We start from the raw sequence: 24713 nt of genomic DNA, 5'->3' as shown, positions 1-24713 counted from the left end.
GCATGGCAGATGCTGTTTAATGTGGATAAATGTATGGTTATCTACTTTGGTGGCAAGAACAGGAAGGCAGATTACCACCTAAGTGGAATCAATTTAGGTAAAGGGGCAGTACAGAGAGATCTGGGTGTTCTTGTACACCAGTCAATGAAGGTAAGCATGCAGGTACAGCAGGTAGTGAAGAAGGCTAATAGCATGCTGGCCTTCATAACAAGAGGGATTGAGTATAGAAGCAAAGAGGTTCTTCTGCAGCTGTACAGGGCCCTGGTGAGACCACACCTGGAGTACTGTGTGCAGTTCTGGTCTCCAAATTTGAGGAAAGACATTCTGGCTATTGAGGGAGTGCAGCGTAGGTTCACGAGGTCAATTTTGGGAATGGCAGGATTACCTTACACTGAAAGGCTGAAGCAACTGGGCTTGTATACCCTTGAGTTTAGAAGACCGAGAAGGGATCTGATTGAGACATATAAGATTATTAAAGATTGGACACTCTGGAGGCAGGAAACATGTTTCCGCTGATGGGTGAGTGCCGAACCAGAGGACACAGCTTAAAAATACGGGTAGACCATTTAGGACAGAGATGAGGAGAAATGTCTTCACCCAGAGAGTGGTAGCAGTGTGAAATGCTCTGCCCCAGAGGGCAGTGGAGGCCCAGTCTCTGGATTCATTTAAGAAAGAGTTGGATAGAGGTCTCAAGGATTGTGGAATCAAGGGTTATGGAGATAAGGCAGGAACAGGATACTGATTAAGGATGATCAGCCATAATCATATTGAATGGTGGTGTAGGCTCGAAGGGCAGAATGGCCTACTCCTGCACCTATTGTCTATTTTCAATTTGTTTCTGGGTTAGATTCCCAACTTTATCCTTCACCCCTCTCCTCGAAATACAAATCTCTACTGAAGTGAGTCTGCCAAGTCTAGAAATTACCTGACTTGACTATCTCCCTTAGCTTGTGAAAATGTGATCGTTGATATTTAAGTTAATCAGAGTGGTTCCAGGAATTAATTTACAATATTAGCTCAAAGAAAGTTGTAATGTTCTCTTTCAGATAGTGCAGGTTGAGGGGAAATCTGATAGCAGGTACAAGATTATAATGGAATTTACAAAGATAACCTATTCCCATTAACTGATGGTAGAAGGATTAGGAGGGATGTGCGAAAGAACCTTATCTCTCAGTGAATTGTAATGATCTGGAACTATGTGCCAATGAAAGTTGTGAAAGTGGAGACAGTGCTTTCTAAATGAAATTGAATAATCACTTGAGGGAAAGAAACTTGCAGGGCTGTGTGAATAGAGTGGCAATTGGGTCCAACTGGACTATTCTGCAGAGAACCAGCATAAACCCAATGAGCCAAATAGCCTCTTTCTGTTTCATATTGACTGTATAACAGTTACAAGAGTTCTTCTGTGCTCATTATTGATAACACGCCAAAGCTAATGGAACTGGTTTTCTGTTGTGAAAATAACAAATGCTTGAGATCACAGCGGCTTAGACAGCATCCATGGAGAGAGAGCAAGCTAACATTTCAAGTCTAGATGACTCTTTATCTGTCTCTTCATCTGTCGAAGTGTCATCTAGACTCGAAACATAAGCTTCTCTCTCTCCATGGATGCTGTCTGTCCTGCTGTGATCTCCAGTATTTATTATTTTCACTACAGATTCTAGCATATGCAATAATTTGTTCCACCACTGGGTTTTCTGTAGTCTGTCCTCAGAAGATCAGAATAGAACTTCTGTCTTGCTGCCATGACCCCTTAATGGTCTGCTGTTTTTCTGAGTTATAACTGAGTTAATAAGATCCTCCATTAAAGGCTCCACCCAAACTAAAATGGGGTCAGACTCCCAGAAGGCTATAAAGTGAGGGAGGAAAAGCTTTAAAGTTGTCATGAGGTGAGAGATCTACAAGAAACATGCAGGATAAACAAAACAGGACAGAAATGCAAGAAACAATAACATAGAGGAAGTCATTGATGGCAAAGGAAAAGATAGTTATAAAGCAAAAGGTTAAAAAGTTTACACAAAGTGAGAATTTTATTAAAAAGGAGTTTAAACACCAGTACAACAATGCACACAGTATCTGTAATAAAACAAGACCTCTGAAGGCAATCATGCACTAGGTGAAACCAGACACTGGGATTGCTAAAAATTGGCTGCGGAAAAATCAGGACTAAGAATTACACAGTGCAGGGTGTAACATTTGGAAAAGAGAGAGAAAAGTAGAGATGCAGCAGCTTTATTGTAGTTGGGATAATGTAATGATAGTAGAATTTGCAGTGCAATGAAACGCATATGGATCCCCTGAAAACACTAAGGTTTAATTTGTATTAATTGGTGTAATCTAGAGACAATCTAATAATGGAAGAGAGATGGAGGAAATTATATGCAGATAAATTAAGGAATTGAGTGAAAAAATATAAAATGATAATCACAAGGATTTCAATTATCCTGGTATTAAATGGACATTTGAGGTAAATAAATGAGACATGAGAATGGACTTCCTGTACCCTGCATAGGACTGTTTTTTAACCTAATAGGTGAAAAGCACAAAGGAACATTGGCTATTGGATCTAATCATGATAAATGAACCACATGATGAGAAGTAAAAAAGTAGGGAGACAACTAGATAATAGTGACCATAACATAATGAGCTTCAAGACATTGATAGCAAAGAAAATAAGTTCTCAGTGCAGAATGATTAATGAAAGAATGATATGTAGAATAGAGTCATAGAAATGTACAGCATGGCAACAGATCCTTCGGTCCAACCCGTCCGTGCTGACCAGATATCCCAACCCAGTCTAGTCCCACCTGCCAGCACCCGGCCCATATCCCTCCAAACCCTTCCTATTCATATACCCATCCAAATGCCTCTTAAATGTTGCAATTGTACCAGCCTCCACCACTTCCTCTGGCAGCTCATTCCATACACATATCACCCTCTGCGTGTAAAAGTTGCCCCTTATGTCTCTTTTATATCTTTCCCCTCTCACCCTAAACCTATGCCCTCTAGTTGTGGACTCCCTGAACCCAGGGAAAAGACTTTGCCTATTTACCCTATCCATGCCTCTCATAATTTTGTAAACCTCTATAAGGTCACCCCTCATCCTCTGACACTCCAGGGAAAACAGCCCCAGCCCGTTCAGCCTGTCCCATATAGCTCAGATCCTCCAACCCTGGCAACATCCTTGTAAATCTTTTCTGAACCCTTTCACGTTTTGCAACATCTTTCCGATAGGAAGGAGACCAGAATTGCATGCAATATTCCAACAGTGGCCTAACCAATATCCTGTACAGCTGCAACATGACCTCCCAACTCCTGTACTCAATATTCTGACCAATAAAAGAAAGCAATAGACTGTAGCTATGAGATATTATTTACATTAATACCAAATAAAATTTGCAGCTTCCGTTGCATAAAGCTTCCTTCCCTGCTATATTTCAAGCAAATGTTCAGCGATGGCATTCATTTTCTGCAAGTCTTTGATGCATGTGAATTGTATACTTCGACAGAATCTTTCATTTTTGTTCGGTGCTTCACTCACTTGTCTAAAAGTTGGTAGGCCACCTGCAGAAACTCTTCAAAAGAAGGCTTGCCATAACTCATTCCAAGCAGCCAGTTTAGACCAATAAGTCTTTCTTTGTTATCAAGCTGCCTGCTGGGAACAAAAGTCCCACCCATCAAAAGCATATGATTCTGCCCCATAGTGACAGCATAAGTGGCAGACTCGTGACTTGTAATTGGTAACACTGATGTTCTTGTCTTGTTAGTCTCTTCAGAAAGGAAGCGAGGTAAGAGGAGGAGAAAGCTTACTGTGGATTATGTTAAGGAGCTTGATAGTAAAACCATTCGTGAACAGATTGAGGACTTCTCGGACATAATCACAACAATAGACCTGGCTCCACCTACTAAGAAGCTGATGATATGGAAAGAGACAGGTGGAGTTGAAAGGCTCAACTCTCAGCCTGCCCAAGCATTAATAAATTACAGATTATTAAAGGTAATTTATTGTGTTTTTTTTAAGCAGGTACCATAGTTCGGTGAAAATTAAGAATAGCTTGTCATTAAAGGGCAATTTGTTTCACTAGTCCATTATTTCTGATGGATCTTTTTAAAAAAACAATAAACTATCCTCTTCCACCCACAGACCATTTTTAAAAAAAGACTAAAATACCCTATAAAAAACTTCAGCTTTATTAAAACAGCTGATTTGATTTGGAGAGAAATAGGATTATAATCTAGTAAGAGAAAGTAACGGAAACTATGACCAGGCTACGCATAGTACCAGAGGTTCCTGTTAACCAACTCCAACAGGGAGTTTATGGTAAACTGGATGGTATTAGGGTAGTGAATACTGTTCAACCATCTCTTGCCCCATGAGGTGGAGGCTTTATGTGGAATACTAGAATGTGTAAACTAGTATCAGCCTACATCACAATGCTTTGAATTCAGAAAGATCATTTGGAGGGAACATGAATCATGAGATTTTTCTCAGCATGTTGATCAGAACTAGGTTTAACTTCTAGTGTGCATAGAATACACAATGAAAGAATAAAGGGAGCATCTAGATGATTATTTTACAACGTTACGTATATTTTTGGCTTCTAATATCCACCTTTAATTTGCTTTGTGTTTAATTAAGAAATATATTCAGAATAGCAGGGATGCCACCTTCAATTTTTAAAATTAGTTTATGGTTTGTGGGCAATCCTGGCAAGGTGAGCATTTATTACTCATTCCTAAGTTTCCCTGAGAACTATAAGACCATAAGACATAGGAGTGGAAGTAAGGCCATTCGGCCCATCGAGTCCACTCCGCCATTCAATCATGGCTGATGCGCATTTCAGCTCCACTTACCAGCGTTCTCCCCGTAGCCCTTAATTCCTCTAGACAACAAGAATCTATCAATCTCGGCCTTGAAGACATTTAGCGTCCCGGCTTCCACTGCACTCCGTGGCAATGAATTCCACAGGCCCACCACTCTCTGGCTGAAGAAATGTCTCCGCATTTCTGTTCTGAAATGACCCCCTCTAATTCTAAGGCTGTGTCCAAGGAAACAATTTCCTAGCATCCACCTTTTCCAAGCCATGTATTATTTTGTACGTCTCTAGTAAGTCTCCCCTTAATCTTCTAAACTCCAACGAATACAATCCCAGTATCCTCAGCCGTTCCTCATATGTTAGACCTGTCATTCCAGGGATCATCCGTGTGAATCTCCGCTGGACACGTTCCAGTGCCAGTATGTCCTTCCTGAGGTGTGGGGACCAAAACTGGACACAGTACTCCAAATGGGGCCTAACCAGAGCTTTATAAAGTCTTAGTAGTACATCTCTGCTTTTATATTCCAACCCTCTTGAGATAAGAGACAACATTGCATTCGCTTTCTTAATCACGGACTCAACCTGCATGTTTACCTTTAGAGAATCCTCGACTAGCACTCCCAGATCCCTTTGTGCTTTGGCTTTATTAATTTTCTCACTGATGATGAGCTGCTTTTTCGAATACAGTTCCGTAGCTTGTTAGGTCATTCCAGATGGCAGTTCAGAGCCAATCACCTGTTTATCGGTCTGGAGTCATAACTAGGCCAAAACAGGTAAAACAGTAGATTTAATTCACTGAAGGACATGGTAAACCAGATGGGATTTAATGGGTAATTATTCCAAATTTATTTCATTATTGAATTTAAATTCCCCAGTTGGCATGTGAATTCATTGACATGGATCATTAGTCCAGTTCTTTGGATTATTAGTTCTATGCCATAACACAATAACACTGTTGTTTTATTTTGAAGCAGACTTCATTCCTTCTATTTCAAAGGCTCAAATAGATTAAACAGATTATTGCAAGGAACTGTTGGTAGACACCATGGAAAAAGCATCAGTGGAACATGAATAGATTGAAGCAGAGTTCTTTAAGCAGAGTTTGTGATCAGATGGGAGATCCATGACTATGCATCTTTGTATGAAGTGGTTGTTATTTTCAAAAACATGTTAGGTAGCTAGATACCTATATTGTCACTTATGTGACCAGTCCTATATGATTATGTTAGAATATGCCACATTTATGCAGTTGTGTAATCAACAAAATGCCTGCTGTTTCTTTTGACTTTTCTGTAAAAATTAGCATATAAAAAGGTGGTCAGAGAAAAATCGCTGTCAAGTAACCAGCAGGATCTTCAAAAGCTTCTGCACCAATGGATTACCTCACCATTTTTTCTTTGTTGATTAGACTCTTGATGCCCATTTTCCACCAACTGAAAAAAAGGTATCTGGCCATTAGATTATTGTTTCTTGTTGGAGCTTGCAGCTTGCAAATTGGCTGCATTACACCAGTGATTACATTCCAAAAATATTTAATTCATGTAAAGCACCTTTGGGATATCTTGAGGTCATGAAAAGTACTCTATAAATGCAAGTCATTTTTATTCAAATTAGAAGTAGTCTCTTAAAATTCACTGAGTCCACTGTGTTCTGCAGGCTTGTTTACATTGCAGGTGAATGTTGTTTCAGTTATGCTGCAATTGCAAATTAAGGTTTTAAGTTTTTAGGGCAATTGTATGTGCCAAAACATTAAAAGTACTTTTTATATCCTATTCTGCAGGTGTGTATGTGCAATAATACAACTTTGTACATACTACTAATTATAAGTTTTTAAAATTTCATTTCTCATCAGTTGTTCAGCCGTAGCCTTAGAAAAAATCTGTGGAGAGAGCAAACTGATCACAGTAACAATGTAGAGAAGAGATCTGAAATTGAAGAAATGAGAAGTAAGGAGCACAGTGTAATTGGTGAGTTATTGAAAATTTTCTTTTATGACCGGTTTAAAATAGAGTGTTACTATTTTCCTCATTGTAATTGGCTATCACTTAAGCAGAAGGTCTTCATTACTGAAGGACCCATCATTAATTATATGAATATTAATTTAATTTTACAAATGCTAATGGAACATAGACTCAGAGATGTACAGCACAGAAACAGACCCTTCAGTCCAACTTGTCCACGTCGACCAGGGTGGCACGGTGGCCACAGTGGTTAGCACTGCTGCCTCACAGCGCCAGAGACCCAGGTTCAATTCCCGCCTCAGGTGACTGTCTGTGTGGAGTTTGCATATTCTCCCCATGTCTGTGTGGGTTTCCTCCGGGTGCTCTGGTTTCCTCCCACACTCCAAAGATGTGCAGCTTTGGAATGAGCTGCCAGAAAAAGTGGAGAAGGCTGGTACAATTACAACATTTTAAAAGACTTCTGAATGGGTATATGAAAAGGAAGGGTTGAGAGATATGTACCAAGTGCTAGCAAATGGGACTAGATTAATTTAGGATTAGATTACATTACAGTGTGGATTGGCCATGCTAAATTGCCCGTAGTGTTAGGTAAGGGGTAAATGTCGGGGTATGGGTGGGTTGTGCTTCGGCGGGTCGGTGTGGACTTGTTGGGCCGAAGGGCCTGTTTCCACACTGTAATGTAATCTAATCCTAAATTAATCTAGTCCCATTTGCTAGCACTTGATACATATCTCTCAACCCTTCCTTTTCATATACCCATTCAGAAGTCTTTTAAAATGTTGTAATTGTACCAGCCTTCTCCACTCTTTCTGGCAGCTCATTCCATACACCCATCACCCTCTGGGTGAAAGGTTTCCCCTTTGGTCCCTTTTAAATGTTTCCCTTCGCACCCTAAACCAATGCCCTCTAGTTTTGTCTATTTACCCTATCCAAGCCCCTCTTGATTTTATAAACCTCTATAATGTCACCCCTCAGCCCTAGCCTATTGTAGCTCAAACCCTCCGGTCCTGGTAACATGTTTGTAAATCTTTTCTGAATCCTTTCAAGTTTCACAACATTTATTTGACAATTTTCTTCATTGCTATTCGTACAGCTCAGTTGGATGAGTAAAAAATCTATTTAAAATTTTCAAGGTTAAGCTTTGAAATTCAATCACCGCAAAATATGTAAAACTCTGCATCACTATTGCAGAGCCTCTTTGGTGGCAGGTGCAATTCACAAATCAAATATATGACCTTGTGTATGTTTTATGTAATACAGCAGATTTTCCAATATATGATTCTGCTCAGTCAAATGAGTCTCTGCTTTGATCAAATAGAAATTCCATTTAAATGTTAGAAATATTGGTACTATTGATGTGGGGAGAGAGAGAGTTTGATTCATTGTTATCATGTACCGAGATACAGTGAAAAGTGTTGTTTGTGTGTTCTACAGGCAGATCATATCATACAAAAGTGTATCAGAGTAGCAGAACAGAGAGCAGAATTCAGTGTTATAGCCAAAGAGAAGGTGCAGAGAGATCAACATTAACATTTGAGCGGTCCTTTCAGAGTCTGATAACAGCAGAAAAGAAAATGTTTTTGAATCCGCTCGTATGTGTATTTAACTTTTTATATCTTTTGCCTGATAGAAGATGGTAGAAGAGAGTATAACCGGGGTGGGATGGGTCTTTTAGTTATGTTGGCTGCTTTCCTGAGGTAGTGGAAGTCATTGAACAGAAGGCTGGTTTGTGTGATGGACTGGGCTGTGCTGTGTTCATGACTCTCTGTAGTTTCTTGCGGTCTTAGAAAGTGCAGTTGCCATACCATGCTGTGATACATCCAGATAAGATGCTTTCTATGGTGCATACCACTAGACTATTAATTCAGAGGTTTGAGCTAATGCTCTGGGACATAGGTTCAATTTCCAGCATGGTACCTGGTGAAATTTGAATTCAGTTAATAAAGTGTGGAACATAAAGCTAGCTTGAATTGATGTGTATCATTTTATCTTGGTTATCATCAATTATTGTAAAAACCCATCTGGCCAGTAAATGTCCTTGAGGGAAGGAAGTCTAGCATCCTTACCTCGTCTAATCTATCTGTGACTTCAGATCGACAGCAATGTGATTTGCCCTTGAACTGATTTTAGAGGGCAATTAGAGATGGGCAGCAAATGCTTACTAGCAACACACTCATTCCTTATAAGGAGAAAAAAAAGTGTTACACTAAGATTTAGAAATATTATAAATTTCGAGCAGCACCTTGCTCATATAAAATCGATACACAACAGCCTCAGCCTGATCCATTTTGACGTAATCCTTAAAGTAAAGCTGCGATAATTGGAGCTAGTAGCAAATGTTCCTTCTTGCGAGTGGGCATTTATTTTATGTATCTTACATTGTACATAACTTTTGCTTGTACTATTTGCAGATGTTTTCAGTTTGCTCAAGATACTTTCCTGTTATTATTTTTCTACTATATTCAGCAAAAAAATAAAGTTACAAGAATGGAAATCCCTTGCATTGCATTATATGGAGTATATGAATAGAATAATGTTACAAAGGACCAAATACTTCATAATACAGTGGTATTCATCAGTTGTTCAGACAGTGCCTTGGAAAAATTGTATCTAGAGAGTATATAATTATATTACTGAGCTGGTAATGCACTGCCCTAGTACAGTAATCCAGCTGAAAAATGTGTTGCTGGAAAAGCGCAGCAGGTCAGGCAGCATCAAAGGAGCAGGAGAATTGACGTTTCGGGCATAAGCCCTTCTTCAGGAATACAGGTTCAAACTGTGTGGCAGCAAATGAGGAATTGAAGCTCTCATATTGAGTTGAATTCTCAGAACAAATAAAAGATTTACCAATATTTATTATGCAATGGCTGCATAAATTTATGGGTTAATAATGGGCCAACTGAATATGTTGGAAGTGGCCTACAACATTATAGCCCAGTTCTCCAACATGTATTTTGAGAATACTGTCTGCAAAACATCCTCTAGATTATCATGTTTATCTCAAGTGCTGTAACTCTTACCATTATACTTATTGATAGCCCTGTAAGACTTGCCTGTTGACCTTATAAGGCTTGCGACTCCAATCTCCTACGGACATGAAAGATGTGTCAGTGCAGGCTTCGAGGGCAAAGGGGCCTGTTCCTGTGCTGTATTATTCTTTATTCTTTGAAAGGAAGGATCTTCAACTTTCAACAAAGGAAAAACTATTGTTGCCGACAGTGATGCCTCAAGGATCAAACTTTATATAGCGTTGTAACAACAGTGGAAGGCAGTGCAGGTAATTATAAGGGAGACTAACTGAAATGAAGTTTTAAAATACTTATTTTAAAGGAACTCAAAAATTAAGTTGAAAACCAAATAATTTTGAAAGTTAACTAAAAAATAGTGTGGTAATGCAATAAAAACAGAAAATGCAACAAGTACGTAGTAGGTCTGACAGGATCTGTAGAGAGAAAAATGGAGTTAACGTTTCCAGTTGATTGATTAGGTTAATATTCTGTTATGACACAGGTTAAACTCTCCTGCTTAATTTAAAACCAGCAACACAAGAGATTTATCCCCTGCAGTAATCTGTAAAAATTCGAGTGGCCAAGAACTATGTAAAATAAAAATTAACAACTTTATTTCTTAAAGTATAACAGAGAATAATTAACTCCTATTTACAATTTCTTTCTCTAACCTATCTTTTACCTTCCCTTCTGTAATACTCGTCCGATAAAACTCCCAATTAATGTTTACAAAACAACAGTTCTTATCTCAAAACCAGGCAGCTGTAGATTCTTGTCTTGTGTCTTCCCATGTCTTCTTTTTTCCTTGTTAGGAATTTCTGTGTTACAGGTTACTGATTGAAAAGGTACTTCTAAGAAAGATTTTTTTTTCAAGCAGTGTGTTACATGCTAGACCGTGGCAGTTCTTTTCTCAACTGTTCAATTCCCCCCCCGTCTTATACCCCAGAGCATCGGATTGTGTCATTGACTTTTAAGATTGTCAATATACTTAATTCAAACTTGATTGGAAATTGGTTTGTTTTTGGGTTAGAACTTAAACTGATTGGCCGAATTGGAATTTGGTTTCTGTTTCCAGGCAATGAGCTAATCAAGTTGTTCGACTAAGTGCTGTGTCCAGTGGTTCTGCTGCTTTTAATACTCTTAAAGTACACCCACATCTTCATAACATTACTTATTCTTTCTTGGGCTGTGAGTATCACTTTCAAAGCCAACCTTTACTAACTATGCTTAATTGTCCTTGTTAATATAACACAGCCACCTCCTTCAACCACTGCACTCTCTGTGCTGAGGTTCTTTAACCATCCTATTAAATAGGGTGTTATTTTTCCTTTTTTTTGCATCAGTTTTAAACAATTGAGTGACTTGCTCAGCCAGTTCAGAGGGCACTTAAGAATCAAATGTTGTGCGTCTCGTGTCAGCTGGACCACATAAGAATGACACGTGTCTGCCCCTGTCAATGTACTGAAATGGTTCCTACCAAAATCACGCATGCCAGAGAAATTTGACTGTGAGTTATGGTGAAGCAATACTCATCATTCTTCTCTGGCTAACCTTTAATGCCATTGATCACAATATTCTTCTCCAATGTCATCTGTCCATCTGGTCTTGAGCCATCAACTCCATCTTTCTCCTGGGTAGCTGCCTGATAAAGAACCACACTATTTGCAACCTCAGTGTCATATTTGACCCAAAGATGAGCTTCCAACTAACTTTTTGCCCCAACAGTAAGCTCACCAATGTCCATACTCATAGCGTAGCCAGTCCTGTCTTGAATCATTTGTTTCTAAGACTAAGTTTTAAAATGCAAAGAAGTCAGTGCATCCTCACTTCTGACCTGTTGTGCAACCCTGATTTATATTGCCTAGTCACCAAGCTCTGGTATTTCTTATGTTTTGCTACATTAAAGGTGAAACATAAACCCAAGTTGTATATTTCTTATAGGAAACCAGCAGTTGTTTTTTTTATGACAATCTAGTCGATAATTTCATAGTCACCGTCACTGACATCAGCTCTGTATTCCAGACTTATTTACTTTTTTAACTGTAATGAATTCAAATTTTCAAACTGACATGCAGCGATGATTAACTTGTGTAGTCAAGTTGATTACCCCAGGCCCTTTGGATTACCTGTCCAGTTATGTAGTTGCCACATTTCCATATTTAGGTCACAGTATTATGACTGAAAACCATGTGACAACAGTAAACAGAATTTTTGAATGATAAATGTATACAGTTATGATAAATAGAGTCATAGAAATCTACAGCATGGAAACAGAACCTTCGGTCCAACCCGTCCAAATCGACCAGTTATCCCAACCCAATCTAGACCCACCTGGCAGCACCCGGCCCATATCCCTCCAAACCCTTTTTATTCATATACCCATCCAAATGCCTTTTAAATGTTGCAATTGTACCAGCCTCCACCACTTCCTCTGGCAGCTCATTCCAGACACGTAGCACTCTCTGTGTGAAAAAGTTGCCCCTTATGTCCCTTTTATATCTTTCCCCTTTCACCCTAAACCTATGCCCTCTAGTTCTGGACTCCCCAAACACAGGGAAAAGACTTTGTCTATTTATCCTATCCATGCCCCTCATAATTTTGTAAACCTCTATAAGGTCACTCCTCAGCCTCTGATGTTCCAGGGAAAACAGCCCCAGCCTGTTCAGCCTCTCCCTATAGCTCAAATCCTCTAACCCTGGCAACGTCCTTGTAATTTTTTTCTGAACTCTTTCAAGTTTCACAACATCTTTCCGATAGGAAGGAGATCAAAATCGCATGCGATAATGCAACAGTGACCTAACCAATGTCCAGTACATCCGCAACATAACCTCCCAATTCCTGTACTCAATATTCTGACCAATAAAGGAAAACATACCAAACGCCTTCTTCACTATCCTGTCTACCTGAGACCCTACTTTCAAGGACCTATGAGCCTGCACTCCAAGGTCTCTTTGTTCAGCTACACTCCCTAGGGCCTTACCATTAAATGTATAAGTCATGCTCTGATCTACATTTCCAAAATACAGCACCTCTCATTTCTCTGAATTAAACTCCATCTGCTGCTACTCAGCCCATTGGCTCATCTGATCAAGATCCTGTTGTAATCGGAGGTAACCTTCTTCGCTGTCCACTACACGTCCAATTTTGGTGTCATCTGCAAACTTACTAACTATATCTCTTGTGCTTGCATCCAAATCATTTATATAAATGACGAAAAGTAGAGGACAGAGTGGCACTCCACTGGTCACAGGCCTCCAGTCTGAAAAACAACCCTCCACCACCACCCTCTGCCTTCTACCTTTGAGCCAGCCTGTATTCAAATGTCTAGTTCTCCCTGTATTCCGTGAGATCTAACCTTGCTAACCAAGGCTCCCATGGGGAACCTTGTCGAACACCTTACTGAAGTCCATATAGATCACATCTACTGCTCTGCTCTCATCAATCCTCTTTATTACTTCTTAAAAAACTCAATCAAGTTTGTGAGACATGATTTCCCACGCACAAAGCCATGTTGACTATCCCTAATCAGTCCTTGCCTTTCCAAATACATATACATCCTGTCCCTCAGGATTCCCTCCAACAATTTGCCCACACCGACGTCAGGCTCACTGGTCTATGGTTCCCTGGCTTGGCCTTAATTTGGAAAAATGGATATTAGTTTCAGTTTTCAATTTTCTGTTGGTGACTTTTTAAAGGGGTACAAAAGTCAATTAACAGTTATAACATCATGTCCAGGAAAGCATGTTACATAAGTTAAATGGCCAGCAAGCTATCTGGGGAGTTAATTATTGACATTTTGCTCAGTTGAGTTTAATGGCCTACTGAGAAACAGATGGTCACGGCCACTTGCAGGTTGAATTCAGAGGAGAAGCCATAACAATAGAAGGTCCATTTTAGTTTGTGGAAATCTTTAAGCTGGAATAAAATATTCAGCAGTTTTTTTTAGCCATCCAAGGAGAAGAGTTGAGAAAGACCCTGAATTTCCCTTACATTCAGTGAGAAAAGTTAGTTGGTTATGACTCTGGAAGAGATTATAATGAATAAAATGTGGTGAGTACAGAAAGCTGAAAAGGTGAGCCTTGTAACCTCATAAGCAAAGGAAATAAAGATTTAATGCCTGTCAAGGATATTGCTGGAAAATTGAATTGAATTTATTGTCATGTGTACTGAGGCACAGTGAAAAGCTTTGTCTTGTGATCAATACAAGCAGATCACAGAGTTAAGTAGCACAGGTAAGTAAATAATAGTTAAACAGTCGCAAAAACAAAAAACAGGTACAGGTGAATGATAAGAGTTTGAGAGTCCATTCAGTATTCTAACAACAGTAGGGTAGAAACTGTTTGGAAACCGGCTCGTGCGTGTGTTCAGGCTTCTGTACCTTCTCCCCGATGGTAGAGGTTGTAGAAAAACATTGCCAGGGTGAGATGGATCTTTGAGAATGCTGGTGGCCTTTCCTTGACAATGGGCCTCGTAGATGGATTCTGTAGATGGGAGGTTGGCCTTTGTGATTGTCCGGGCCAAGTTCACCACTCTCTGTAACCGTCTCGATCTTGAATGGTACAGTTTCCAAAGCTGGTAGTGATACATCCAGACAGAATGCTCTCGATGGCACACCTATAAAAGTTGGCAAGGGTTTTCACCGTCACGTCAAAATTCCTCAGCTGCCTGAGGAAGAAGGGACATTGTTGGGCCTTTGTAACCAGTGTGTCCACATAAAGAGTCCAAGAAAGCTTGTTGTGGATGACCACTCCCAGGAGCTTGACACTCTCCACTCATTCCACCTCTGCGTTGTTACATGTATAGGGGGGCATGAGTAACATCCCGCTGAAAGTCAATTGTGAGTTCCTTGTTTTTACCGGCAGTGAGAGCTAGGTTGTTCTCAGAGCACCATTTTTCCAGGTCTTCCACCTCCCGTCTGTAGTCTGTTTCATTGCCATCTGAGATCCGACTGACTATGGTGGTATCATCATGAAAGTGTAAATGGCATTAGTCTGGTATTTGGCGACGCAGTCATGGGTATACAGTGAGTACATTAGAGGGCTGAGTACTCACCCCTGGGGGGTTCCAGTGTTGAGTGTTAATGACGATGAAATATTGTCCCCAATCTTCACTGATTGTAGCCTGTGGGTCAGGAAACTAAGGATCCAGTTGCAGAGAGTGGGGCTTAGTCCGAGATCACTACGTTTAGTAATCAGCCTCGAGGGGATAATAGTGTTGAAGGCTGGATTGTAGTCAATGAGTAGGATTCTTGCGTAGCTGTTCTTGGCATCAAGATGTTCTAGGGAGGAGTGAAGGGCAAGTGATATGGCGTCTGACGTGGATCTGTTGGTCCGATAGGCAAATTAGAGTGGGTCAAGAGTAGTGGGGAGGCTGGAGTTGATTCATGCCATGATCAGCCTTTCAAAGCACTTCATAACCACCGAAGTTAGAGCCACTGGGCGGTAGTCATTGACACATGCTGCATGAGCCTTCTTAGGCACAAGGATGATGTTGGCCCTATTGAAACAGGCAGGGTTAGTGGCCTGCTGCAGGTTGAGGATGTCCGAGGAGACATCTGCCAGTTGATCTGTGCATGCTCTGAGTGCACGGCCTGGTACTCTATCTGGTCCTTTCACTTTCCTTGGATTCACACAAAGGAAAACTGATTTGACCTCTGATGCAGTGACTGTTCAGATAGGTTTGTCAGCACTGTCAGAGTAGGTGTTACTTCTCCACCGAAATTCTGCTCAAAGCGAGCATAGAAGGCATTGAGATGATCTGGGAAGAATGTGTCATCGTCAGCTATCTTGCACTTCTCTTAAAGTTGAATATTTATTTGCTGTTTATGTTAAGATCTTAATAAATTGTATAAGTTTGCTTTTTCACTCTTTCATTAAAGTACCTGGTAGCCCCATGTGAATATGGTCAGTAATTGCCCACCGCTGTAATTAAATGGCAAAAAAGGACAAACCAGCCAGATTTCATCCAGGGATCTGACTTGTACAATTTTACCATCAGTTGGATCCATTATAGTGCTACGATTATTTTAATATAATGGAAAATAGTTTCCAAAATATTAAAATGATCACTTTAATCAAATTCAGTTTTGAAGTATTTGATTCCTAATTATTCATTTACTTGTTTCTCTTTTTTTTCTTTCCTACTCTCTTTCAAACCTTTTTTCTGGTTTGATCAAGATTTGCCTATTATGGAAGAGCCTTGTAATCTACAAGATTCTATAGTAATTGATTCCAGAAGGAACAGCATTGATCATGGACATAAAATAACTAAAGAGCAAGCCTTCCCATCTGAAAATGAGATCCATGAATCTGTAAGTGTCAATATTTTGTAGTTCTACTTTTTTGAATTAGCAACAACTAACTTACGTTTTTATCACTGCCTAGTAGGAAATCTATAACATTTATTAGAAGGCCATAAGATATAGGTGTAGAATTAAGCCATTCTGAGGATTTATTTTTAAGATCTGGGTGTCACTGGCTATACCAGCATTTATTAGGTAAAACAATGACTACAGATGCTAGAAACCAGATTCTGGATTAGTGGTGCTGGAAGAGCACAGCAGTTTAGGCAGCATTCGAGGAGCACTGCTCCTCGGATGCTGCCTGAACTGCTGTACTCTTCCACCACCACTAATCCAGAGACCGGCATTTATTGTCCATCCTTTGTTGTCCTCCAGAAGGTGGTGGTAATGAGCTGCCTCCTTGAACTGTTGGTGAGATTCACAATGCTGTTAGGAAGTGAGTTCCAGGATTTTGACCAGCTATCTAATATGAGGTATCCTCAGTAGCCACACACTTAGATGACAAGCAACATGAATTCGACTGGGACAACACTACTATTATAGGACAAGCCAAACAGGGAACGGCCAGGGAATTCCTAGAGGCATGGCATTCATCCAGAGATTCAATCAATAAGCACATCGACCTGGACCCAATATACCGGCCACTGCAGCGGACAGCTGGAACTGACAACCGGAAGCGGCAGATACAAATCACTATAAATGCCGGAGGAAACATCACAGAAGCGCTTCACAGGAGGCTCACAAGCACTGAAGTTGTCACCTAGACAGGGGACGAAACGTCTGCAACACAAATTCCCAGCTCGGCGAACAGAACCACAACAATATTCTCATAAACCTTCTCTCTGTGCATTCATGCCCTTCCAATAGTGTGGCGACCAGAACTGCATGCAGTATTCCAAATAAGGCCTAACTAAAGTTTTATACAGCTGTAACATAACTTTCTAACTTTTGTATTCAATGCCTCGGCCACTGAAGATGTGTGGTGTATGCCTTCTTGACCACCTCCTGTCTTACTACTTTCAGGGATCTATGATCTTGTAGGCCCGGATCCCTCTGTATGTCAGTGCTGCTAAAGGTTCTGCCAGCTATTGTATAATTCACATCGGAATTAATCTTCCAAAATGCATTACCTTTCATTTGTCCAGATTAAACTCCATTTGCCATTTCTCTGCCCAAATCTGCAGTCTATCTGAATCCTGCTGTGCCCTTTGATAATCCTCCTCATTATCTGCAACTCTGACGATTTTGGTGTCATGTGCGAACTCACTAATCAGACCACTTATATTTTTTGCCACACCATTTATAATATATATATTACAACCAACACATGTCCCAGCACTGATCCCTGCAGAACACTATCAGTTACTGACCTCCATTTTGAAAAGCACCTTTCCACCACTACTCTCTGTCTTCTCTGACCAAGCCAGTTCTATATCCATTTAGCCAGCACACCTCAGATCCCATGAGAGTCTACCCTTTGTCTCAGCCTGCCATGAGGTACCTCATCAAATACTTTACTAAAGTCCATGTAAATAATATCTACTGCTCTTCCCTCATCAATCAATCTTGTAACTCCTCAAAGAACTCAATCAAATTCTTCCAAATCTAAATAAATCCTGTGTCTTCTCCAACAGCTTCTTCACTGCTGATGTTAGATTCAACAGTTTTTAATTATCTGGATTACCTCTGTGTCCCTTAAGCAAAGGAACAACCTTCGCCATCCTCTATTCCTCTGGAGCCTTGCGTGAGGCCACAGAGGATGTAAAGGTATCTGTAAAGGCCTCAGCTATTTCCTGTCTTGCCTTCCACAGTATCCCGGGATAGATTCCATTTGGCCCTGAGGATTTGTGTATCTTAATACTTTTCAAGACTCCCAACACTTCCTCCTTCATTATATTGACATGCCTAAGTGTATTCACACACCTTTCCCTAACCTCAACATCAGTCACATCCCTCTTTTTGGTGAATACTGATGTAAAGTACTCATTAAGCATCTCACCCATTTCCTCTGGCTCCAGACCATAACTCCCTCCTTTATCCTTATTCTTTCCCTAGCTACCCTCTTGCTTCTAATATGCACTGCTCCTTCATCCAAAAGCTCGTTATTTCAAATGAATTTGTTGAACTATAACCTGGTGTTGTGTGACTTCTGACTTGTCTACCAGAGTCCAACACTGACACCTCTACACCATGTCTATATTCTTCAAGAACTTTGTCTGTTTTTAGTTGCCTAGACCTTAGGTATGCTGTCTTTTGTTTTCACTAAGCTGATAATTTCCCCTGTCATCGAAGTTCTCGAATCTTGCCATTCCTATTCTTCTTTTTCACAGGAACATGTCTGTCTTGCACTCTAGTCAATAGTCTTTAAAAGACTCCCAATTGTCAGACATGGATTTATCCTCAAACAGCTGCTCCCAATCCACATTCTCCAATTCTTTCCTATAGTTGGCTTTCCCCCAATTTAATACCATCATCCAAGGTCCATTCTTGTCCTTATTCATAAGTATCCAAAAACGTATGGAATTGTGATCACTTCACAAAATGCTCCTCCACTGGTCATTTAGCTGGGCTCATTTCCCAACACCAAGTTCAGTGTGGCCCACTCCCTCGTTGGGACTATCGACACACTGTTTCAAAAGGCTCTCCTGGACATACCTAACAAATTATTCCCCATCCATCCGCTGGCATTAAGGGAATCCCAATCAATACAGCGGAAGTTAAAATCACCCACCACAACAACTGTTATTTTCACATCTTTCCAGAATCTGACTACATATCTCTTCCTCTATCTCCCACTGGCAGCTGGAAGGACTGTAGTACAATCCCCCAGTATTGTGATTGCACTCTTCCTATTAGTGCTTCTTTTGCTTCCTCCTGTGTCTCGTCCAAAACATCAATAACCTGGAATGCTAAACTGCCAATCGTGTTCCTGTTTCAACTAAGTCTTTGTAACAGCAACATCAAGATTGCATGTCTTAATCTAGGCTCTAAGTTCATCCATTGCCCCTTTATACTTCTGGCATTGAAGCAAATACAGTCCAAGCAACCTCTCCCAGACTGCTCTTCCTCTTAGTTATATTTAACCATAGTCACAAGCTTCTTCCAAGTTCCTACACTTGCTGCTCTGGTTTCCACCCCTTACTCTGGTTCCTAACCCCAGCTACACATTTTATACAGATATTTGATGATAAAACCTTTGGCTGAATAATAACTTGGTCCTAATCCCATTTCCCTAAATTAGTTTGTTGAAAATGCTGAGAAAGCCCTATTGTGGAAATGCATTTCTTCCATACTCAAAGTTAATACCAGAGAAACAGAAGCATTTGGGCGGCATGGTGGTACAGTGGTTAGCACTGCTGCCTCACAGCGCAGAGACCTGGGTTAAATTCCTGCCTCAGGCTACTGACTGTGTGGAGTTTGCATATTCTCCCTGTGTCTGCGTGTGTTTCCTCCGGGTGCTCCGGTTTCCTCCCACAATCCAAAAATGTGCAGGTTAGGTGAATTGGCCATGCTAAATTGCCCGTAGTGTTAGGTGAAGGGGTAAATGTAGGAGAATGGGGTCTGGGTGGGTTGCGCTTCGACGGGTTGGTGTGGACTTGTTGGGCCGAAGGGCCTGTTTCCACACTGTAACTAATCTAATCTAATCTCAGGAATTCACTCCCACCTCTTTTGTAGCAAGATTAGTTTTCTTTGTGGAAGATTCTTCCAAGGGCAAACTATTACTTCAACAGCAGGGGTGGAACAATGGCTCAATAGTTAGCACTATGGCCTCACAGCGCCAGGGACCTGGGTTCGATTCCTGCCTTAGGCAACTGTCTGTTTGGAGTTTACACGTTCTCCCCATGTCTGAGTGGGTTTCCTCTGGTGTTCTGATTTCCTCCCACAATCCAAAGATGTGCACAAATTGACCATGCTAAATTGCCCATAGTGTTCAGGGATGGGTAGGTTACATGCATTAGTGTGGGGTAAATGTAGAGTAGTAAGGGAATGGATCTGGGTGGGTTACTCTTCAGAGGGTCGGTGTGGATTTGTTGGGCCGAAGGGCCTGTTTCTACACTGTAGAAATTCTTTGAATCTAACCAGACAAAGTCCAGAACTTGTTGTTAACTCAGACGCTATTGTAGATAAATGGGCAAATCCCACATACACCTGAAGTTTTAATGGTATAAGAAGATTTACTTTATCTGATGCATGTTCAAAAACAATCGTTTATGTTTATAAATTGGGTGTATGATTTTGTTACACATGCAGAAATCTTTCACTTCTGTTCTTCCAACCCTCCTAACCAAATACATTGCAAGCACAACAATGGTGAATTCATTTCACCTCTGTATCTTGTCAATGAATGGCTCCCCAGTTAGTGATGTCATCAAAGAATTTTCCTTTCTTTTTAATTTATATATCTTTTAAGATATGGTTGGCATTGGCAATTACTCATATCTGTGAACTTTGAGAAGGTGATGGTGAAGGTGTTTTGAGACCGGAACCTTTAGTATTTGTTATGATTGCCAAGTTGTGTTACAGTCCTTGAGATCACAAAATTTGCACAACAGCCTCTCAAGCAACAAGTAACCTTTTTACTTAAAGTAGACAAAGTTTGAGATCCCAGATACTCTGAAAGAGAATAAAGCCACAAAATTGACAGCCAAAATAAACTAAACAAGACAAAGTTAACAGTAAAACAATATTTACAACTTATACTGTAACTAATAGAACTAATATGAGGTAAGTATGGGTGACAGGCAAATTTTGCTCAAACACTCCACAGAGCACCTCAAATAGCAGATGCAGTCAAGATAGATTTCTTAGCAACCCCCACCCCTCAGCTCCACTCAGACTGTCTCAATCACTGCTTTTAACCTGTTGTGTTTGTATTTAATAAGTTTTCAATGATATTTAAGAATCCACAACTAACTGAATATTAATCTGTGGTGGATCAATGTGCAATAGGACCCATCTGTTCTGTATCAATCTGTGCAGTGTAAGGCAGTAGCTTGTAAATACTGTATTCTATCATTTAGGGAAAAGTGCCTTAATAAAGTGATTGGATATTAGTTAATTATTTTGAGTTTTGCATATAAAGAAGAGCCAGTCATCACTAGAGGAAGATTGTTTAGCTGTTTGGGATGCTATAAACAGTCTTCATCAAAGCAGTCTAGTCTTAGTGTATTCTTCACAAATAAGTTTGGCAGTTCTCTAACATATTAGTTCAGTTCCTCCCCTGAGTTAGTGTTCCATAGGATTCTAAAGACTGCAAATTTGTGCCATTCATTGATACTATTCTCACTCTTAGACAGACAGCTACTTTCACTAAGCTGGTACTATCCTTTGGGTTTTGCTGAAGTCCAGCATTTCTCAGTTACACCAAGCAAATGCTACTTTACCTTACTGGGTGGTACTGACAAGTCAATGGTTTTCAGGGCTGCTTCTGAGCTTCCAGTATTCCAGACTGTTCTGTGAGTCCCATTTCAAACTCTTAAATGCAACTACTGGATCCCAGGACTTTCTTGAGCCTTAACTGCCTGGAGTCTGCAACAACAGCCTCTTTTCAGTATAAGAATATTTTTTGCTGCTTCTCAGCACTTGACTGAACAGCCACCCAAAGGTAGCAAAATTGTGCTTCAACTGCTTGCATCCAACTGGCTGAAACTGTTCAGTAACTGTTGAATTGTGGTGAGTCACCTGTTTATGAAGTCACTGCAAACTTTGCCCTTGTTCCTAGGATGTATTGAATCAGCAGTGAAACACACTTTTCCCTAAATGATAGAATACAGTATTTACAAGCTACTGCCTTACACTGCACAGATTGATACAGAACAGATGGGTCCTATTGCACATTGATCCACCACAGAATAATATTCAGTTAGTTGTGGATTCTTAAATCTCAAAGTGCCTTCTGATGAGTGACCAAAATTTAAAAATTGTGACGAGTACTGGATTGTATGCAACCATCTATAGACAGGCTTTCAGAAGATTAATTTCCTGACAGATTAGTGACATAAATAACAGTTTATCAGCATACTGCAAGAAGTTAGCCCCAATTTATCTTCCACATAGCTATTTTTTTTAAAACACAGCAAGCTACGGAAAGCTATGCTACATTGCATTTTCTGCAAAGCCCAGCATAGTAATCCTATGGTCTCTAGCCTACCATTACAGAAATCTAATTTGTGTATACAGTGGAGGGCTCACAGGCATGCCATGAGAAGATTATAAGAGGCGAAATTGTAAGAACTGCGGAAGAAAGAAATGATTTTGTATTATGAATGATCATGAACAATGAACTGTGTTATGATAGTCATTGTCATAATTTTGTTATTTTTAAACAGGAAAAATCAGATGTTGATTTAATACCAGTGGAACTTCTTGAGGACTCTTTAGTTGTTCACCTTTCCACTGGAGAAGAAAGAGACAGTCAGCAAAATGAAGTTGCAGAAGTGAGTAAAATGCAAATGTTTCATGCAACATAGAATGAGAGGACAAAACAAACCAAGGCTAAACAGCTGAGTCAGCAGTAAAGGCATTTCATGATTAAATCTTGTAAAAAGCAACTCATGTCAATCTAACCTAACAGTCTTTTGATACATTCATTAAGTTGTTGGGTGAGAGATAATGAGTGTCATATACTTGAAGGTACTTCTAACTAAACTTGATTTGCATGGAAGAACAGGCAATCACTTGTGTGGACGGGAGATTGGTTGGAAGATAGGAAGAAAAGAGATGGTATAAAAAGGATATTTTCAGATCGGTGAATAATCACTATTGGCATCCTTCAAATATTGACAATAGAACCACATCTATCCAGTCTTCATAAAAATGATTTAGGAAAGTATAGCATTTCAAAATTTGGACATTAAACTTAGAGAGAAAATGGCAGAAATGTGCTAAATTATGTTCAATGCAGTATGATTCTATGATGGTGCCAACTGGATGACCAGAAAAACCTTAAATCAAGTTATAAACCTTCATGTTAATCTCTCAAATTTCCCTCGAACAGCTGATTTGGAAATATATTGCCAATACTTAATTTTTGCTTAGTTAAAATTGTGAAAGCATATATATTTATATAGAAGAGAAAGTATGATGTAGAGGAAGATTGAGTAAATTGAAGGGAAGTAGCAAGGTTATTGATCAATATGATCAGCAATATAAGTAATGATAAGCAATATAAGTAATGATGAGCAATATAAGTAATGATAACTAGGGTATTTCAGAAAGGGACAATGATTGCGAACTTGAGAGTATGCCAGCAGAGTTTAAAAAAGAATGTTTTTAAAAAGTTAAATCACCACTCCAATTCTGTGTTGTGCATCTCTGACTCTATCAATTGCAAGCGAACAGATGATTTGCCAGCTCAAATAGAAATTTGTATGTGTGTCCTGCTAGCCATTACAGAAACATGACCACAAGGAAACCAAAACTTGGATCTATTTATCCAATGGTATGTAACATTCAAGATGGAGAGGAAGCTGGGAAAAGGTGTTGGGGTAGCTTTGTTAATTAAATGAGGCATTTGTACCGTAGTCAGAGATGACCTTTGTTTGAAAGTTCAATTGTAGAATCAGTTTGGGTGAATTTAAGAAACAACAAATGGCAGGAATTGTTATATGCTACCAATCAGTCATGGTAATGTAAATCATAGGATAAATCAGGAAGTTAAAGATGCATTTGAAAAGGTTAATACAGTAGGTTTTCAATCTACATATAGACAATAAAATTTAATTAATGTGAATGTTGTTGAGAAACATTATTGGATTATATGTAAAATGATTTTCTAGAACATTACATTGAGGAACCAACTAGGGAATGGTCTATCTTAGATCTAGTATTGTGTAATGATAAAGGACTAATTAATAATTTCATTGTAAGTGAGCCATTAGGAAAGACTGACCATTATATGATAGCATTTTACATTAAGTTTGAAAGTTATATCAGTCAGTCAAAAAGTAGGGTCTTAAATTCAAACTAAGGAAACAAAGAAGCTACGAGGGACAACTTGACTATTGTGGATTAGGAAACTACGTTAAGGGATGTGAATGTAGATAGGAAATAGTTGGTATTTAGCTTACAACAGTAATGCATTCCTTTTAATGCACAAAAACCCAGTAAGGAAAGTGATTCAACTGTGGTGAACAAAAGTAATCAAGGATCCATGATAGAATGATAGAACAGACTTGATGGACTGATTAGCCTTATTATGCTCCCATATCTTATAGTCTTATTATAGTGCTATATCAAAAAAAGTCTGAAAATTTGCCAAAAATGGTAAGCCTGAGGATATAAAATATTTTAGAATTCTGTGAAAGTCGACCAAGAAAATGATTAAGGAAGGAAAAGTAGAATATGAGTGTAAGCTAGTGAGAGATGTAAAGACAAGCTTTAAAAGCTTTTTTGGGATGTAAAAAGGGAAAGATTAGCAAAATCAAATATGAGTTCTTTACAGCCAGAGTCAGGTGAAGTTATAGTGGAGAATAGTGAAATGGCAAAGAAATTAAACAAATACTTTGTGATTGTCTTCAAGGAGAAAAGTTCTTTGTGGAGAAAAAGCTTGCATAAATAATGGAGAATCTAGAAACTAGTATATACAAGGAATGAACAAAGTATTGGATAAACTAATGGGACTTAA

At 39.5% G+C, this 24713-nt stretch overlaps 1 protein-coding gene across 1 annotated transcript in view; it reads left to right on the top strand.

Annotated features, from left to right (window-relative positions):
* LOC122559883 (double-strand-break repair protein rad21 homolog) overlaps window positions 1–24713 on the top strand; it is a 148872-nt gene that overhangs the window by 90844 nt on the left and 33315 nt on the right. The window contains exons 9-12 of the mRNA XM_043709990.1: window positions 3768–3997; window positions 6670–6784; window positions 15963–16096; window positions 22417–22524. Of these exons, the coding sequence (XP_043565925.1) occupies window positions 3768–3997; window positions 6670–6784; window positions 15963–16096; window positions 22417–22524 (587 nt within the window). The remainder of the gene's footprint in view (window positions 1–3767; window positions 3998–6669; window positions 6785–15962; window positions 16097–22416; window positions 22525–24713) is intronic.

This window comes from Chiloscyllium plagiosum, chromosome 20, assembly GCF_004010195.1.
Source record: "Chiloscyllium plagiosum isolate BGI_BamShark_2017 chromosome 20, ASM401019v2, whole genome shotgun sequence".
NCBI classification, from domain to species: domain Eukaryota; kingdom Metazoa; phylum Chordata; class Chondrichthyes; order Orectolobiformes; family Hemiscylliidae; genus Chiloscyllium; species Chiloscyllium plagiosum.
Note: the sequence above shows the minus strand (reverse complement) of the source record. Positions and strands in the feature narration are given on the sequence as shown.